General features: G+C 34.3%; 1 protein-coding gene across 3 annotated transcripts in view; it reads right to left on the bottom strand.

Annotated features, from left to right (window-relative positions):
- Window positions 1-20,401, bottom strand: part of ADGRV1 (adhesion G protein-coupled receptor V1) — a 258,922-nt gene that overhangs the window by 45,858 nt on the left and 192,663 nt on the right. For all 3 annotated transcript variants that reach the window (XM_087958193.1, XM_087958191.1, XM_087958192.1), the window contains 3 exons: window positions 18,672-18,788; window positions 11,284-11,462; window positions 1,221-1,378 (listed from right to left, as the gene is read on the bottom strand). In XM_087958193.1, coding sequence (XP_087814319.1) covers window positions 1,221-1,378; window positions 11,284-11,462; window positions 18,672-18,788 — 454 coding nt within the window. The remainder of the gene's footprint in view (window positions 1-1,220; window positions 1,379-11,283; window positions 11,463-18,671; window positions 18,789-20,401) is intronic.

A 20,401-nucleotide genomic window follows, 5' to 3' on the forward strand; every position in this document is an offset into this window, starting at 1 on the left:
GCTATTTTCAATACATCTCCAGAAAGCCTTTGACAGCTGGGAATCATCACGTTCTTTTATATTGGTCTAGCATGGGCATCTAGAGAAAGATTCTGCATGGATTTAGATTGAAAGTGTATCTTGTCTAGGAGCAGTTTTGATTTTATTTCTTGACAAAAAACTTTTTTTGGCTAAGTGCTAGTCAAACCATGCTTTGTGGTAGTTGGGAGGTTTTGTATAAGACCATTTTGGCCATGCTTTATAAGGAAAAGGCTTTTCAATTTAGCCAGGCAAGACAAATGCTCTGCTGAATATCTGGAGAAGAGCTGCCAGACAGAGCATACAGCTATGATGTACTTGCAAGAAAGTTTGAGGCAGTTTCTCAATCCTGTCAATTTTAAATGTGTGGACTAGCTGGAGAATCCTGAGAGTTTTAGCCATGCTGGTTTGGGGATTCTGGGAGTTGAAGTCTACACATCTTAAAGCAGTCAAGATGGAAAAACACTGTTTTAAAGTACTTTTATGCCAGACTTTGATAGGATTAAAAAATTAAGTCCTCATTTGGAACCTTTATTTTTCAAATTGTGCTAGTGTAAAATGCACAAGTTTGATTTTATATGTGCTATAGGAGGTTTCAATCTCCCTTTAGAAGATATTTGCTTTCTACAAACATTTTCCAACACAAATGTGCAGGATACCTCAAACCTTCAATTCAGGCTTAAAGTTCTTCTGTGTAGTAAGGTTAATCAGTTCATTGTAACTTATGAGCCATAAATAAGCAGATAGAAATCTACTTAATGTGTTCTTCATTCTCCTTTAACAGTAGGTTCCTTAAAGTCAATTGATTTAGACGTTAGTTTTGACAATCTTAGGTCTTGTTCACTTTCATTGGTCAAGTTCAAAATGAATCTATTGATGGGTCTTAATTTAGTTCTATTTTTCACAATGGAAATAATCAGAAACCTTTTTTGTAGGAGGGTGAGTGGAAATTCAACTGATAAAGCATTGTGTATTGCTACACATCTAGGCCAAAATATCTCATCAATTACATTTACACCTTACTCAACATAGCATTATTTCAAATACATATAAAAAGAAAATATATATCTCATCAATTACATTTATACCTTACTCAACATAGCGTTATTTCAAATACATATAAAATGACAATATATTTAGAGGGCTAAAACTTAGAGAAATCTGCCTTGTTGGCTTCATTCAACATAGTTCATATTTCATACCTGCTGCATTGGTTCTTCCTCTAAAAACATCATCATAAGCTTTCCACTGGGGTGTCACTTGATAAACATGGATGAACACCACAAATACTACCACCAGGCATACTAGTGGTACCAGGGCAGCAGTAAAAAGGGCTGCATAAATATTTGGAATGAAGCACCTGAAAGCGAAAAAGAAAACAAAGTCATTTTCAAATATTATAGGAACTTTGTCTGTAGTGTGGAAGTCACCCACACATGTTGTTTAACCAAGAGTTTCAAGAGTAAAAAGGAAATTCAAGTGTCATTTAATTATCTCATATATCTTGAATTTATAAGAGACAGTGATTGTCAAAATGGTTTTTTTTAAGTATGATAAAAGTTGTTATAAATGCACTTTTCCCAAATAGAAAAAAGCAACTCATTCAAAAAAAAACACCTCCTATTATGTACATTTATCTAATGTCAAACTTAGTAGCATTATTTAAAAATATGCATTTTTGTAAATTTATCATCGGTTACCACATTCAGAATTTCTTTAAAACATATATAAAACCAAAAATGATGTGCATATAATAAAAGGTTCCATTCTAGATAAAACAACTGAGGGTTTCCTTTTGTAATAACTTTTCTCCCACTATTTTTCCTTTTTCAGTTAGAGAAGTGAATAGGGCTAGACCACACCCATTCAGAAACCAAAGCTGAAATCTATTACTATTTGCGATCTGTAAACCCAATTATGGTGGGTTCTTTGGATATAAATAAATGAAAATTGATTAATCCAGGAACATCTTATCTTCTAGAAAAATGTACTGTTTGATTACTTTACCAGAACACTGTTAAGTTTTATTTATATAGTTAAAATACAAAATGCCAATAGCAGCATTTGGTTCACAAAACTTAATTGTATTTAAAGAACTTTTAGACTGAATTGGGTATTGAGGCACAGCAAGTTTTTTAACTTCAGAGTAGGTCTATAAACCTCTACCAATTTTAATAGCCAATTGTTTCATGTTCACTTTTTCAAATCAGAAAAATAAGCCATTGGCATGTTCTAGCATCCCCACTGTTGCTCTTCTGTACATTCATTAGATAATAAAAATGTTGTATCTCCACAAAATGTTAAGGAATATCTCCCCATTGGTCAATTCTGATTAATTATGAGCAATACTGCATGATCAATAAAAGTTTGACTTACAACTGCAATTGGGACAAATATCTATGGAGATTCTCAATCATCAAAGTCATGGATGTCCCAAGGGTGCATTTTCAAAAGGCAACTGGGTTGGTTTTTTGACATTTCTTGGTTTTGCTTCTTATCTAAGAAGCTTTTTCAGTTCCGAGAAGAGAATTGAGGAAGCTTCCTGGATGAGAAATGAAATGTTTTCAAAGAAAAAAATGAAGTCCAGTTGCCTTTTGAAAAGCACCTTTGGGTCACAATTGGGACAGAATTTCTGCGGTGAAGCTAAGCAATTTTTAAGTGAGTTGTGCTCAATTTTAGGATCTTTTTGGCCACAGGTGCTCAGTGAATCACTGCAGTTCTTAAATGAATCATGTAGTCATTAAGTGAATGTGGCTTCTCCCATTGACTTGGGAAGGTTGCAAATGGCAATCATATGACTATGGGATACTGCGATCATCATAAATACATGACAGTTGCCAAACACCTTAATTTTGATCATGTGACTATGGGATGCTGTGACAGTTATAAGTGCAAGAACCAGTTGTAAGTCAATTTTTTTCAGTGGCATTGTCATTTTGAATGATCACTAAGTGAAAAGTTGTAAGTCAAGGACTATTTATAATTGGGACTGTGCAAGAGCAAATACGTCCATTCAAAATTTCTATCAAAATGCTTCTCTTTTACAATTAATTTCTGTCTATCCATGCTTTTATGGAAATACACAATAACCAGATTTTAATTTTCTGGAAGATTAAGATTGAATATTTATAAGCAGATTTTAAAAATAAATATCATTACCAGTATCATCTTTACTATTTCCAATGAGTATACCTAGAAGTCTAGTTCTGTACTGGTTGATGAAACATTATGAAGGTTTCTGTCTTTTGTCCTTTCATTTCTAAACTGATTTATTTTGAAGAGAATTAATTTATAGTATAAATTATTATTGCAAAACATACATTGTGCATCTGCCAACCTTACTATTTTTAGAATGCAAGAATATGAGAAAAAGCAGATACACACAAATTATTGTACTAATTAAATTTACAAATCATCCACTTTGGTATATCTACCTAATGCATAGAAGGGTCTGAACTATCTTGGCAGTGAGTCATATACTTTGGCTGGGTATGCCCTATGGGAAGGAGGGGAACTTGTAGTGCTCTGAATCTTTATTTAGTTATGGGATTAGTATCCTGCTTATTTGAATGTGTGGGCATGACTATTTTCAACCCTTATCTCCTGTTCCTGTGTGGGCCTTTCCTTCCTATTTGCAATGTCAGTTGCATATTTCTTGCATTGCATGCCAAATCTCTGAACCTGATTGTGCTGCTCAATGAGGAGTGGTGACAACTTATAATATAAGTAAATGTTATTTGAATGTCTGTTTGTTTTTGTTTTTGCTGACCACACATTAAATCTGGGAGCTGTTTAGAATGTGATACTTTTGGCAGAATTATAAAAGTTTTGGGTATTGTTTTAATAACAGTTTTATAATATGAAAGTAGGTTTATTGTTGTACTTATTGAATTCACATAGACAAGAGTGTTAAAGTAATTACCACAATATGTTTTACAATACAATATCTCAGAATGCAATACAGTAGTTTTTGTTCAACTGTAAATAGTCTAAAATCTTCCATTTAAAGATTGTTGCAGATACCAGAATCATAGTCTTCTTCTCAAAAGCTTCTTTTTCCAGATGATAGGCAGGAAACAAGGATTGATCAACCAACTTTTCTTATTGGCTGTTTGTGTTGCATAGTGTTGCTGAACAAATACTAATACAAATATTCATACAAATGCTTGATACAAACTTCCATGATTTTAGCAGCTATTCCTTACTTGCAGAACAAACAAGCTAACATTTAAATAAAAGTCAAAGTGATGTCTGCTAAAATCATAAAAGTTTATAGTAATTAGATTAATTACTACTTTTTATTTTGTGAGCACAATAAACAATTTGTAGATGTTTGCTTGCTCTCAGAAGGACTGTGCAGATACATCTGTCTGGCCTAGTTAATGCTATTGTGTTTCCCAAAATTTAGTTTGATTACCATAGTTACTGAGAGTTATTCTTCCTCAAGTAATCACCAAAATTAGACATTGATGTTATGGACAGGTATTGAATAGTAAAATGACCAATAGTTACTGCCCTGGGAAACCCTTTCTACATATGCAGCCTTCCTAAATAAGTGATCCAATTCTTGAAGAGGTCACAAAGATGAAACAGTTGTCCCTGCTACTCCTAATGATGGAATTAATTTGAATCCCCAAATAAAGATCTTCTACCTACCAATGCCTAATCTGGATTCTGTTCTACCTTGAGGTTAGTTGATGGCATATTGACTTGTCCAGGTGCCAAGCCAGCAAAAGGAATTAAATCCAGGATGCTTGGAAATGAATCAAACGTTATCTTATATACCATAATTGCTGTTTAAATACAATGCTTAAAACAAGCATAATGAAGTTCTTGGACTTAAATATAGTGAACTTCTTGGACTTTCTTGGATTTACCATTCCTGTCCTTCCTATTTTGATCTGATCACTTATCTCAGATTATGATACCTTTACCATTACTTTTTATGGGCAGGGAAGGAGCTAAATCTGCCCCTCATTCTATCACTGTTGGTTTCTGGAGCAGGCTGACACTGTGTTCCTTCTCAGTCCAGAAACATAATGGAATAGCGTAAACATATATTTTATACAGTGGCACTATTTGGAAACTGAAGATACTGCATATGGCTGGTATTTTAATAAACAGAAACTATCTCCAAATTCAGAGATAACATTTCATAAGTTTATTGAATAGAGAGAATATAAAATTCAGTGGGTATGAAATCATGCAATTCATTTAATAAATCTTCCTGTATAGATCTATTTTTAAATGAAAGAAAAAGCAAAACCAAATTGCACCAGATTATCTGGATTTCCCTTGGTTATTGTTTAGAGATTGTTGTTTTTGTTTCTCTTCTGTGAAATGTGTTTGCAAATCCTGGAAAGCCCTTTAAATGTTAATACAGCATGAACAGGGGATTTTCTTTAAAAGATTTTCTGCTCTGAATGCCTGCAGCTTTATGAGTCAAAACAAACAGTTCTCAGATGTACCATATCAATTGCTCAAGAGCGTTGATCTGAATAGTATAATGCAGGGTGATTTATTTATTTATTTATTTTTAAAAAACTTTTGAGATTAGCATGACTGCCCATAAAATCATTTGATTTTAATTTCAGTTTCTATGAAAGAATACATATCTCATTTTTACTGCAATCAAAAATGCAATTGCATATAAATCTCTGATTCTGATACTAATCTGTTGTTCTGTCTGTCTACCCATCCATTCATCTATTCATCCATGACAATTTTGCTTCAGATTTAGAAAGCAAGCAAAAACAGCCATCCAAATTAGATTCATAAATATTTATCAAGACAAAAAGAGCAATTAATTATCTGGATTTAGGGTCCACTTTAGAACAGGCCTTTTTTTTAAAAAAAAGGTAAATCATGAGGATAGAAGATGAACTTAGATCAGCACAACAGTCTTTAAATTGGAGGGCTATAGGAACTGATGGAATAACCCCTAAAATCTGGCAGACGACTGAAGGTAAAGGTTGCAATTAAGCTATGCTAGCAACACAGTGGTCACCAGATTAGAAGATGTCAATCTACAGTACATTCCAATACCAAAAAAGGAGACTTAATAGATTTGCATAATCTATTATGCAAACCATACCTGTAATTTGACAACTAGCAAAATGTTTAGGATCATCCAACACAGATTAGAAACTGAGTTGGATGGAACACATTATTGCTGGTGTAAAACTAAGTCAATATGTACTTCACTGATTACAAAAAAGCCTTCAACTGTGGCATTTAAGTCAAGCTGTGAAATGTGCTATAAAAAACAGAAACGCAGAACATAATATTGTTCTCATGAAAATGTATACATAGGTGAGAAAGCCATAGTACGGATATAAAAATGTCACAATTTACTAAGACATACATTATATACTGACAGCTGCAAGAACAAATTTGGAACACCATTATCAGACTAGGAGACTAAAATTGGAGAACATGAACAATAATTGACTTCTATGCATTATGCAGCAGGATGAGTTTAGACAATTGAAATACAATTTTAGGAAGAATATTAAAAGACTAATAATAATAGATGAAAAGATTCAGATAGTTACTACCCTATAATGTTTAAGGTAATATATACACATGCACACAAACACACATATTTATTTATATTGTCATCATTTGTTGTGGATATAAACAGAAGGGAAGTTTACAAGAAAGTTTTCCCACAATGTTTTTATATGTTTTACTCCATTTTACTTGTTTCTTTTTCTGTTATTCCATTGTTACTATCCAATGTAGAATTTGTTTTTCCTTTGCCTTTCATTTAGGATGGGATGGGATGGGATGGAGTGCCTAAAACAAACATAGCACTACTTTCATTTACTAAGCAAGATAAAGATGCAACTTCTGTTAGTTCTATCAATGGGAATACTTTTAGTGAATCAGAATTTGGAGCCACTTCATTCTAGGCTTTAGTCATGGTGGTTGCCACCATGTTTAGACACCCATGGTAGATTAAACAGGCACACTATGTTTTTGTTTGCATCGGAATTTTTTCTGTAAAATGAATTTTTCCTTTGACTAAAATGTACTGTTTAAACATAATTACAGAGTATATAAATACAAAATTACAAACTTGACTGAGAAAAACATGAAAACATCCCAGAAGATGAGATTGCTAACTGGTATGGTAGCTGATGCAGCCCAACAGCATTTAACTGAAAACAAGCTCTTTCCACCTATGCAGAAAGGAAACTGCCCAAGCAACAAAGGAGCAAATGATCAGCTCTTAATTGATAAGATAATTTTGGCAAACTGCAAGAGAAGGAAGCCCAACTTTAATATAGCTTGGATTGATTACAAGAAGGCGTTTAACTCCCTGCCACATGATTGGACAACCAAGTGCTTAGGAATAACAGTAGTCAGTTGGAAAATTAGAAACTTTGTGCAAAGATCAATGGCACAATGGAAGACACGGTTGCTGGTCAATGGTGATAGATTAGGAGAGGTTAATATCAAGAAAGGAAACTTTCAAGGAGACTCAAACTTAGCACTGTTTGTCATTAATTCTGCTGTCAATAATACTAAACAACTGGAAGTCAGGCCATAGCTAACAAACAACAAAACATATATCAGGGTATTCCACCTCCTTTAGATAGACAATCTGAAGTTGTATAAAAAAACCTCATCTGAAATAAAATAGTATGTCAACACTCTAATATGCAGCCAAATATTGCAACTGAGTTTGGACTGGACAAAAGTGCTACTCTTACCATCAACAGAGGAAGTAATGAAACTGAAGAAATCAAGATGCCCTTTGGAAGAAGATTTTAAAATCCAGTCAGTGAACAAAATACAATCTATTAATCCCTGACCAATTCTAATTGATATACAACTGGAATAGTGGACTGGACTCAAACAGAACAAGAAGCCCTGGATAAGATCAAAGATATAATGACAATGCCCTTCATTCACACAGCAATCTTGACAGACTTCAGTTACTGAGGAACCTAGGTAGGAGTAAAATGCTGTAAGTATATCCAACAATTGAAGAAGAAGAAAGAGCACTGGAAGAATATCTGAAGGTCAGAGAATAAGATGCACTGAATCTAATACATCACAAAGGTGGACTAAATATCAAATGGACTAAACTGACTTATAAGAAAGACTAAAGGCAGAGTAGAAAAGAGACGTGGCAAAACAAATTATCACATGGCTAGTACATTAAAAAAAAACTAGTAGGAAAAGCAGATAACAAGAACATCAAGGAAAGGCTAAGGGCAGGAAAGCTGAAGAAAATGACAGAGGCTAATTCTAGCTGCACAAGACTTAGCCTTAAGATCAAATACATACGAAGGCAGATTTGAGAAGATGGCAACAGACGGCAAATGTTGCCTCTGCAAAGAAGCTACAACAGCATGACAAAGTAGCAACAATGATACATTGTAAGATTTGCAAGAAATACCACTTGCCTGCAAGCAAGAACTGGCGGGACTAAAAAATAGTTATGTTAGAAAATGAAAAAGACTAAAGTGCTGTGGGACTTTAGAATTCAAACATCTGTCATACAATGCCCCAAATTTAACAATTGTTGATTTTAAAAAATGATAAAACTCTTGGATGTGAATACTGCAAAACCCACAGACAGTAGAATAGGACTGAAAGAATTGGCAAAAAAGACCTGTAAATAGAAGTAGAACTGTGGCAAAAGAAAGCAAAGGTATTGCCAACAATAATGGGCTCCAACAATAATCCCCAAACAACAACTTGAACCCCATCAGCATTGACAAAATCACACCAGTCAATTGCAAAAGGCAGTTTTAGTTGGAACAGCTTAAATCCTGAAGCAATATATTTAACACCACCAAATAACCATGGCTGCTTATCCTAAGTTCTTGGGAAGTACTTTATAGATAAAACTGCCAAATCCAAAATCAACTGACAATGTGACCAAGAGCAACAACAATACTAATATTAACATGCCAAGACATTGCCATAAAATTTTCAGGAGTTTTGTTCAATTTGAGCTATCTTTAATCTGCAAATTCAAATAAAAAAAACACCCCAGAATTCTAATACAGATAAAATGTCTATCAATAAATGTAATCAGCAACATTTTTTGTTGGTGTGAGCCAAGAGAACCATTATGGATCATAGTGTATGGGTTTTAAAGATAGCTTATTTATCGAGCATAGCTGCTCTTGTTTGGCTGAACATTTTCTGATGGAGAAAGAAAAGGGTGACCACCAATGACTGAGTTCAATAAAGAATGAAACATAATGAAAAAAGAGGTAATGTAGATGAAGTCTAGTCCTCGAGGTCTAAATATAATTTTGGGATTGAATCATGTACTTAGTAAATTGGTTCAAGTTATTTAGAACTTGGCTTCTTATGAACTGAAGTTGGCAGAAGGATTGCCAATTAGTCTGTAGAAGGTTTACCAGAAATTTGTAGGCACTTCTTGTATCGACTCACAGACCAGAGAAAAATGGCTCATGTGGGAATTCACATTATATTTCTCAATATTTTATAATTCTAGGCCATCAGTGTGGTACATGGACAAAAATCTGCTGGTACTGGACCATAAAACACCAGTAGGAGGAAGAGTAAATTCTATCCTGGTTGCTTTCAAAGCCTACTCAAAGGAAGATGTGTGTGTGAGAATGCTGATTTCTGATTTAAGTGTTCTGACAATGCATGTAGGAATCAACAACGTTGCCTTTGGTGAAACAAGACAAAAATATAGTATGTTGATTTGTGAGATGAATCACAGGCCTCAGGATAATTAGAATGCAGGAAGAGGAAAAGATTTAGAAACTACTAACACCAAACAGCTATACACGTTTTTCTTCCTTTTCTCTGTGAAAGAACAAAGGAGGTTATTTTTTTTCAAGATATTTGTTTTTACAGAAACCACCTGAGAGACAGAAAAAGAACTCCAGTGATTTTGACAAACAATATGCAGACTATACAAAAGGAGGGATGGGACTCACCCTGTTCGAGCTCAGCTATGAAATATCAGTCAGGGCAGGTGGAATCCCATCAATAAGAGGCACAGCGACTACAAATAATGATATCTACCTACTGTGCCTTCAAGAAAAAAAGCTCTTAGCGGTTTGCAAAATAAATAATCTAAGCCAGAGTGTCCAAAAATAAATATGTATTAAGCACATTTTGATTTTAACATAAATCAAACTCACAATGCATTGCATATTCAGTGATCCATTTTTGGTGTACATCAGTGTTTCTCAACCTTGTTCACTTTCAGACATGTGCACTTCAGCTCCCAGAATTCCTCAGCCAGCCTTGCTGACTGAGGAATTATGGAAGTTGAAATCCACACATCTGAAAGTGAACAAAGTTAGGAAACACTTGTGAACATGATTTGGGTGCATGTTTTGCTTCTTTGACCAGAAACTCTACTATGATAGGTGACATGGAAAATCAGAAAATGTATTGTTTTAAAAATCTAATATTAATGTCTTACAATTTTGACAAATAACAGGCAAAAATTGCATTTTTATTTATCTAAGACACTTTGAATACATATACATATTCAATAATTTTTAAGAGAAAATGATATGACAGTTGAGCATTAGTTAATTTTGTCTAAGTCTTCATGAATGTTTATGATAGTTCTGATTGTCCAGTGATATTTTTGTTAAGCAATGCCAGAAAGCTGCAGAATTTTATAACCTAGGTGCTGTTTAACTTGTTGATTTAAGTAGGTACCAACAGTGTTCCCACAAAAGTCCGAAGTACCTTGCCACATTCAATCAATTCCTTTTTTTATTCAAATGAGCGTGTGTATGGACCATACAGGAAAAGATGCAATTGATGGTGGAACAACCCTACTTCCTCCAAATAATATTTTCTGCTCTGTATTGGAAATATAGTTACATCCCTACTTATAACACTTCAATTTTTCTATATAAACATGAAGGATTTTCTGACAGTGGTCATTTGTCATTATTTCTAAATTACATTAGAGCAGACCTTAGAATTCTACAAATATCTATAGTTATGAAGAAGATTAATTTATAAATGACTCCTGTCATTCAATGTTATTCACATTGCCATTATTTCTCTTCTGCTTTATTAAATTAGATGAGCAGAACGTCATGTAATCCACTCTCTTGTATCAAATACAGGGAAGGAAAAAGATTATGATTCTTAAAATTGGCTTTCTCCAATCTACTTTAGCTATGTAAGGTGAGGGGATTTGTATTAACTATACATGTATTATATATGTCACTTCTAGGTGAGATAGGCAGCACATACATTTAATTAATAAGTAAATAAATAAATATGTATACTTACAGGTCATTGTGAATCAGGCCATAAATCTGTGGTAGGTTATGATGATAGATTCCTCGCAAGACAATTAGTAATAGTATCACAACAAGGGCTGGAAGACCCCAACCCAAAACAAAAAAAAATAGATAACGCCGTTCTGTGTGTTCATCATTCATCACCAAGACATACCAAAAATTAACAGCCTATGGAATAACAGATAACATTAAATCAATATGCTTAATAGTAATTTATTAACAGTCATGTAAAAACAACTTTTTAGAAATATACTTATGCCAACATTCAACCCAATTAGACAGAAAACTGACAGTAGAAAAAGACCTTGTGGTCCATTGAGTCGGTCCTTTGAGATTTTCCTTGTTTTTTTTTTTTTGTTTTCTTTTAATTAATTTCTTTTAATTATTATTTTTATTTTTAGTCAGATGATGGACATATGCTTACCCCAAGCATGTTTAAGCTTAGTTACTGAAGATTTTATTGTTCAAAAATTAAACAAAAAACAAAAAAAAGCATGGATCTAAGAGTGGCAATCTATATTTGCAACCAGTCTACTCTAGGTTTAAGAAAAAGAGTTCATCTAAAGCACCATAATTTAATCTGTGGACAAAAATTCTAATTTTTATGATCTTTAAGGGTTGGTATCAAATATAAATATCCTTGAATCTGCCTCTATTGTATAAAGGCAATGGTTCATATAGGCTAAACTAAAGGCAGTGTGTACAATAGATAAAATATTAGAACCCAGGAGAAATCAGGCAACTCTTCCAATACATCCTCATAGAACTGTAGAAGGGATATAAAATTAAGAAAAAAACCTCTCCTCCCTCTTATAAGTTACCTCAGGTTCCCAGAGAAACAGAAAGATATGAATGTCATAAATCAAAACAAACACAGAGTTTCATTCTGAATGAACATTAAGAAAAATGTACTAATAAGAAAAAAATGTTCATGAAACCAAAAGCATCATTCTATAAAGAGAGGCTGGACCACACCTCATTGCAAGGTTGATAGCCATCTGCTGAAGACACTTGTGCTGGGTTGCATGTTCTGGATAACAACAACAGTTTTATGCATGTGCAACAAAGTGTAAAAAAAAAAGAGCAAGAGTAATTTTGATCAGACAAACAGAAATGTGTTGTTTAATATTTATCCCTGTCACCTGAATTGCAGAATTAGCAGTTAATCTGCATAACATGCAAAACAGATTGTCTGCATTTGTCAGACTAGAATATGTAAGGGCTATTCTGAATCATGCATAGAACTGCTGATTACATCAGTTCCCATATCTTTAAACCTATTTGTATAGTGCATTTGGAGAAAATGAAACAATGCCAATGCTTGGCAATTGCCAAAAAAGGGTCTTCAGCTAGACATTAAATCATCATCATCATCATCATCATCATCATCATGTATAATAATAATAATAATAATAATCATCATCATCCTGAAAAAATGGTCAAAAATGAGCATGCAAAACTACTGTGGGACTTCCGAATACAGACTGACAAAGTTTTGGAACACAATACCCTGGATATCATGATTGTGAAGAAGAAAAAAAGTGTGGATCGTCAACATTGCCATACCTGGTGACAGCAGAATCGACGAGAAACAACTTGAAAAAATCACCAGATATCAGGCTTGAAAATCGACCTGCAGAGACTCTGGCATAAACCAGTGCAGGTGGTTTTAGTGGTACTCAGCACACTGGGTGCTGTGCCTAAAGACCTAGGCAAGTACTTAAAAACAATTGGCACTGACAAAATCTCATTGGTCAGCTGCAAAAGGCCATCTTACTGGGATCTGCTCACATAATCTGCCAATACATCATACAGTCCTAAACACTTGGGAAGTGTTTGACTAGTGATTTGTGATATGAAATCCAGCATAGTTATCTCGTTTCCTATGTACACAGTCATTTTTTGTAATAATAATAATAATAATAATAATAATAATAATAATAATAATAATAATAATAATAATAATAATTGTAGTAGTAGTAGTAGTAGTAGTAGTAGTAGTAGTAGTAGTAGTAGTAGTAGTTTAAAAAGAAATTGCCAGTGGGGACTTCCAGTTTGGGCTTCTTCGGCGACGGACCGAAATCGTGATCGTCTGCAGTTTTGATCTGTGCTCGCCGCTGGAGTGCCCCGAGCCACCCAGATTCGGGGCTGAAGCCATCCTGAGATGTGGCTGAGCCACATCTCTCATCTTCGGCTGGCCATTACTCCCTTTCCCAAAAGCGGTTGCAGCGGTGGTCAGAAATGGCCACCTCAAAGAAGAGGAAGTTTAAAGGAGAAAGTTTGACTGACCGGGTTGAATGGAGAACATCTATTTAAGGTACCTGGAACCTGAATTTTAAAGACTAATACTATTCCTAAAAAAAGATTTTAAGCTGCGAAAGAGAAAGGGAAAGGAAACGGAATTGGCTTTTTTTCCTCTAACATTGACAGTTTTAAATGACTTGGAACATTAAGAAGAAGAGATTCGAATAAGAAATTGATACTAATCCACTTTGACATTAATAGGCTATTTCTAGCTGAAAATAAAGTGTCAAAGGGATAAAGATTCTTGGATAATTTAAAAACTTTCTTTAAAAAAAGAAAGAAAGCAGCGGAGGGAAAAAGGGAAAAAAGAGGGTGGAATGTGGAAAATGGAGGAGACCACCTGGAACTTAAAAAAAATTGATAGTGGAATTTTAACAAGGCTTGCAAAAGATACATTGTAGCTGAAACTTTGTTACAAGAGAACAAAGCCCCTGGAAAGAGAAAGTGAGAAAAGAAGCAAGAAACAGTTTTGGATTATTGGATGATTCCTGGAACTTTGGATGGAGGATCCTAATGAAATAAAATAAAATCAATTGGGGGTTGTTTAATTTTTTTTTAAATGGCATCACTCCTTGCAGAGTTAAAAATGAGACTTAAAGAACAAAAAGAAGAAGCACAAGACGGAAGAGGATCTTTTGCCTTCGTATTTCAATTTTTAGAAATGGAGATCTTGAACTATGAAAAACAACAAGAAACGCTGGCAGAACAAGGAGGGGACAACGGAGCCATCTTAAGACCAAGAACCATTTTAAGGACCAAGGGGGGGGGGGTTAAAAAATTTTAAGGCAGGTAAAAAGGCAACCGAAAGAGCAGGGTAGGAGTTAAAGGGGAAGAGCTTAAACACTGAAGCAACAACAAGAACAACAAAGAGTAATTTGAAAAGTAATCATAATACCTGGAAGAAGCAGAAGGGAGGATCACAGAAGGGAGAATCAGATAGAAAAGGGAATAAAAAGGGGAGGAAGAAGAAGAGAGGGAAGAGGGAAAGGAAAAGAAGCTACAAAATACAGAAACAAGATATAGAGGTACAGAAAAAACGTATATAAAAAAGAATTAAAGGATTAAACCTATTTAAAAGAAACAGAGACAATGGTTAAAATTTAACTTAAAGAGAGGATTCTGCAAGGGTGCATGGGATAGCATTGTTATATTAGAAATAGAAAAGGGTTAGAAAATATGTTAGATGAATAAAGTGATAGAAAAAATTTCTATTGATGTGTAGTGGAATATTTGTTTGTAAAGAGAATAAGGATCTCAATGATTTAAAAAGAACGTTTAAAAAAAACTGAAAAAAAACATGGAAGATTTTTATCAGTTGATAAGATGAACTTGAATAAGAATAATAACTTTATTGACTACTGTTAATAACTATTGTTTGTTTAAACTATTGTTTATTTCAAGACAGTAATAAGTAAAATATGAAATATAGATGATTAAAGTGAAAGACAACTGATATTACTAGGTCATGTTTGTTAAAAGAAATAGAAATGTAAAAGATTGTTATTAATATTAATGGCAGAGTTGTACTTGAATAGAATAATTATTCCATTTACACACACACACACACACACACACACACACACACATATATACTTTTTTCTTTTAAGAATTTAGTGTGTATACAATGGAATGTATCAAGCAGAATTCGATTGAAAATAGGTATGTGTTATAAAATAGAGGTTAGAAAATGAATGTTATAACTGTAAAGAAGTAAGTTAAATTTTTAAACAAGATTTGAAAAAAGATACAAAGGTGTTACACTCCAGTCTAGTAATTACAGGGGAAAATTTGTTTTATGAGAAAAGACAATATGAAATTGTAAACAGGACAGACTAAAGTATAAAAACATTGATTAGAAAGATTTTAAAAATGAGAAAAAGATATGTAATTGAATTAAGAAAGGAATGAGATAATTTAAAATAAGGCTATAGGAAGTAAAGAAAGGGAAAAGCTATTGAAAAAATTGTGAAAATAGTTATAAGATATGGATTAGAATGTAGAAGATAAATATGTATTGAGTTTATGTCTGTATGGAGAAGTGATAACCGGGGGCCACGCTGTTCTCAAAAAAAGATATTTTATTTGTATTTGTATGTTTTGTGAAAACTTAAATAAAACTTTTATGAAAAAGAAACTGCCAGTGGTAAAGTAACCCCAAAACTTTTGAAGCCCAAATCTTCTCTCCTAAATGAACCATTTGCAAGCAGGAAATATTAAGTCACACTGAATTTATTCCTAATACATTAACTTAAAAATGATCTAAAAATTTATCCAGCTCATCCCGAGAATTCAACATTTAGTGATAAATAGGCAATTGTTTAAATGTACTTTGGCAAACATTTCAAAAGGTCAGAGGAGGAAATTAATGGCTACACATTTTCTTAATACAATCAAGGAAAAATGATGTAGTGGATATTTTAAATAACACACTGTGAATGTGTGTGTCTGTGTGAGTATATGTTTGCATGCACGTATATGTATTTATTAGCAGCTCATCATTTTAATAAGCCTATGTTGCATTTTTGTGCCTGCATTCATTTTATAACTGTTGTTTTCTTTTTGTGACATCAAAAGAACAAAGTGTTAGGTAGAATGCATCTTGCTGCATGACCTTGTAATAAAACTAGGCCATACTTCAGCTACAGACAGATGAATCCTGAAATTTATTTTTGTCATTCTATTTAGTCAAAGAGCCATGATCCCATTAATTGTACCTCTTAGAACAAAGGTTTTTTAGCCATGCAATTTTCTAAGAACTGGTACTATGTGTTCTTACCCTTGTATTCTGTAATTATTTAATCACAATTACGTATCATCTTATCTCTTATTGCATAAATGATAATACAGATCCAACTGGACCTTGCAAACTTTGTGAGCTTTGTTTGTTTGCTATTTCCTCTATGTACATTCCTGACATGTAATGTCATTTTTTTTAATCTTGATAATTATACGCCTCTCATCTTTTGGTATTCTAGAATTAAATAGATCAAATACAAACAGCAGATCTAACTTTAGCAATATTTTTCTGTTGCTATGGTGTAATAATAACAACCAGTTGTGTGGACACAAAAAGGTCCAGCCAGTTTCCTAGCTGCTAGAAGAATGAACCCATGCAGAAATTTCTAGTGTGTTGAGTAAATCAGAAATAACTTGCACTTTATTTGAAGCTATATATACTGTATATGAGAGAGAGTATAGTGACTGAATTGCATAGTGACTGGAATGCCATCTTTGATACAGGAGACCTGGGTTCAAATCCTGGATAGTACCTACCTTACCAGTAGGGGTTCTAGGATAAAGACCCTCTAATGCTTCACCTGCCTACCTCAAAATATGAGAGTGATGTGAACCAGGAGAGTCATATGATTCAGATGTCACCAGGTTTAACAAAGTCCAGATCAGATATTGAGGAACCAGGACAATCTGATAATAATTGGACAACTGAAACAAATTATTCATGGATAAGACAAGAGAAGCTAGGACTGATGGAATACTACTACAAGAACAGACTTAATGAGAGGGAATAAATGAAAGGTATGCAGAAAGCATGGATGGACAGAAGACTTGCAACCTCACTAACTGAGAAACAGCTAGTAACTTCAACATAATTAAGAGGAAGCTGCACTTACAAGTTCAGATAGACCAATTACAAATTACAGTCCATAGTGAAGAAGACTTGAAAAAACAACTGGATGGCAGTCAACCCTTGAAGCTGGAATGTAATTAGCATCCTCTCCATTACAGAGCAGAATAGCTTTTATGAGGCATAAGACCATGGGTAAACTAGATACAATCAATTCTCAAGACTGGATACCAAGGCTCAGTACAGAAGTACTATCAAATAGTAGTAATCCTAGAAGATTCCAATAGAGCCCTTTTAGAATTGTTTAGTAATTTGCATTCTCCTTACTTTTTAAAAGAAAGAGCAAAAGTAGATCCAGAATTGCAAGGATCTATGCCTATTTACAAAATACAAAGCATGTGGTTATTTTATTATGACTTGGGTACAAAATATATGATGTTGACTAATCAATTTTGTTGTATGAAGTGTTACATACATTAAGCATACTACAATATATTTTATCTCTATTTACCACATATTTACATATATCAGTTCCCAAAGATTTGAGCTTTAGCTTTTTTAATAGCTTAAAGAAAAATTAATCCACTACGTAAGCTAATTGGAGAACTGGAATAAAGCATCAAATAACATTGGAAAGTATTATAGATAGCATTAGTTACAGGGAGTTTTAATGGAAATATTCTTTCAAGTTGACCTCTGGTTGTCAGATAGAGAAATTCAGCATTTCCTTGAGAACAATATGGAAATTGAGGATACAGAAGGCAGAATGTGTTTCTCTAGAAATGTCCAGTACTGAGAGCGAAAGAGTGCAGTAGATACAGCATGGGCAATTCTTCGTATCTGCCAGGTATTCCTTTACAAAGAAAAGAGCCTTCTATATTTTTATAACAGCAATGAAAATATGAGGAAAATATGCATTTGAGGTAAGGAAGCAGCAACAATTTAATGCAAGTTAATAAGAAATAAACACTGTGATTACAGTAGGTGTCATCACTGTTTACAGGCAACAGACAGTTTGGTATATTGGTTAAGCTTCTGAACTAAAAACCACAAGACTGTGAGCTCTAGTTCTCCCTTAAGGAATAAAAAGCAGCTGGATGACTTTGAGCCAGTCACTCTCACTCTCCCAGGTTTGCTGTAGCAGTGAAAATAAGAAGGAGGAACATTATATATGGCACTTTCAGTTGTAAAAAAAAAAAAGGTGTGATATAAAGAAGAGAGGAAGGAGGATGAGGAAGGAGGAGGGAGAAGGAGAAACATTTATGTTTCTTTTTGTAGAAAAAAATATATCCCCCCCCCCTAAATATAAATATGTGCTAAATTAATGCTAGTCAAAAGCAAAAGGACAGCACCCACGTCCTGAGCCACATCCTGAGCCAGGAAAAAGCTCAGCCCATATAGGAACTGCTGAGAAGCCCTTTGTTCATTGCCTGAACATCGCCTGGAATCAGATCCAAAACTCTGCACTAAAAAACAGAATTTTTACTAACCTGAATAAGCATCCAACTGAATTGACAAAGGTAGAGATAGTGGGTAACTGAACCCAAAGCAGAGCAACTTTCTTCAGAGAGCTGCTGACTTGTGTAAGCTGAAGCCAGAAATGATATCTAGAAAAGAATTATAGTGACATTAATTTAAAAATGTATTCACAATGATAAGGAAGATATCAGATTCACAATTTTCATAATATTTTATGTATTAGTTAAGCATCCCACCATACTATTTTGAATATGCACATACCACACTTTAAACATTTTTCTTGAACTAAATATTTTACTGCATTTTGGCCTGAATGATTTATGGAAATACATGACTGCTAGATTATCCATGTTCAGTAACTCTCAGTAAAGGATCTTGACAGCATCTATTAAGTGAAACAGTTCAAAAAGCAATGTGTTACTCAATAGAAACTTAAATCAGGGTTTTTTAAGCTGTAGAAGTGACCCTCTGTGGAGCTGTCAGCCCCAGGAAGCTGTCAGTTTGATCCTAGGTAGAGGCTAATATTCGAGCAGGGGGTTGGACTAGATGGCCTCCAAGGTCCCTTCCAACTCTGCTATTCTATGATCTATGATCTGCAAATTATTTTAGGCGTACACACATAAGCAGTTGTCCAGGAAGAGAAGAACTAAGGTCTGACAAGGTCTCAGCTCTGCTTGATCTGCTCATGCCATCCCCAGTCCCCATCTTCAACACCTGGTGCATGCTCACCCATGCTGAATCTTGCTCCCAAGCTTTCTGAACCAGGACCATGAGAATGAAGGCAGGCAAGGAGCACCCCTCCCCCTCCCAGTCTTCCTGCCATAGCAAAACAGCCTCAAGCAGAAGCTTGAAGAGGCTGGTCTTTAGGAATGGAGATTTAATGAGGCCAATCTATTCATAAGCACAGACACTCCTAATAAGCAACACAATAGGCAAGAAGCCAAAGTTGGCAAGATTAGTTCAGACAGACATCTAGGATTTGCACCTCCCCTTTTGCCTTTAGAGCCAGCCATGACCCCTATATGACCCCATAGGAATCTGGCAACAGCCATTACAATATTGAAGGACATATTCTTGCACAGAAATAGGCATCTCAATCACAAAGTCCCAAAGGAAGTATAAAAGCCCACCTTCTCTCAACCCCATTTTGTCAGCTACCCCAGAAACTGCTGTCATTAGTTTTTGGCTTCAAAATAAACAGAGATTTCCTTTCTTGCAGCCTGCCTCCATTTTATTTCCAGGGTCTTTCTCCCAGCTTGGAACTGGACCAGATTTCACTTTGTACTTTACTTCGTAAAGTTACTACTTTACTATGGAAGAAGTATTTTCCCTCCTTTTTGAGTTGAATTAAAAGTATAAATGAAAGGAAAAGTTGAAATCTGAAATCCTAAAGAGCATTTTGAAGCCTTGAAATTAATAATCCAAATCTGGGAATTTAAAATTGAAATCTTGCTCCTATCTAAAATAGTAATTCAGATTCTGTTAATCTGGAGCATTATCTCCTGTTATAAATTATTCCTTTCCTAATTTGTCTAATTATGTAAAATAGAGTAAAAGCTGCCCTATCTACTTTCTTTGAGATAACATTCATTATACAGCCTTCTTGCAATTCTGAATTTCTACCACATATGGAGCACTTATTTATACAATGGAAGATAGATATGTGCCATATTGGATCTCAAATATCTCTTCTGATTGGCAGCATATCCCTAAGTTTCCAGTAGAGACATTCTCAGCTTTC

This window comes from Notechis scutatus, chromosome 2 (genome assembly GCF_049901735.1).
Source record: "Notechis scutatus isolate UNSWTSFEM ecotype Mainland chromosome 2, rNotScu1.2, whole genome shotgun sequence".
Classification (NCBI taxonomy): Eukaryota; Metazoa; Chordata; class Lepidosauria; order Squamata; family Elapidae; genus Notechis; species Notechis scutatus.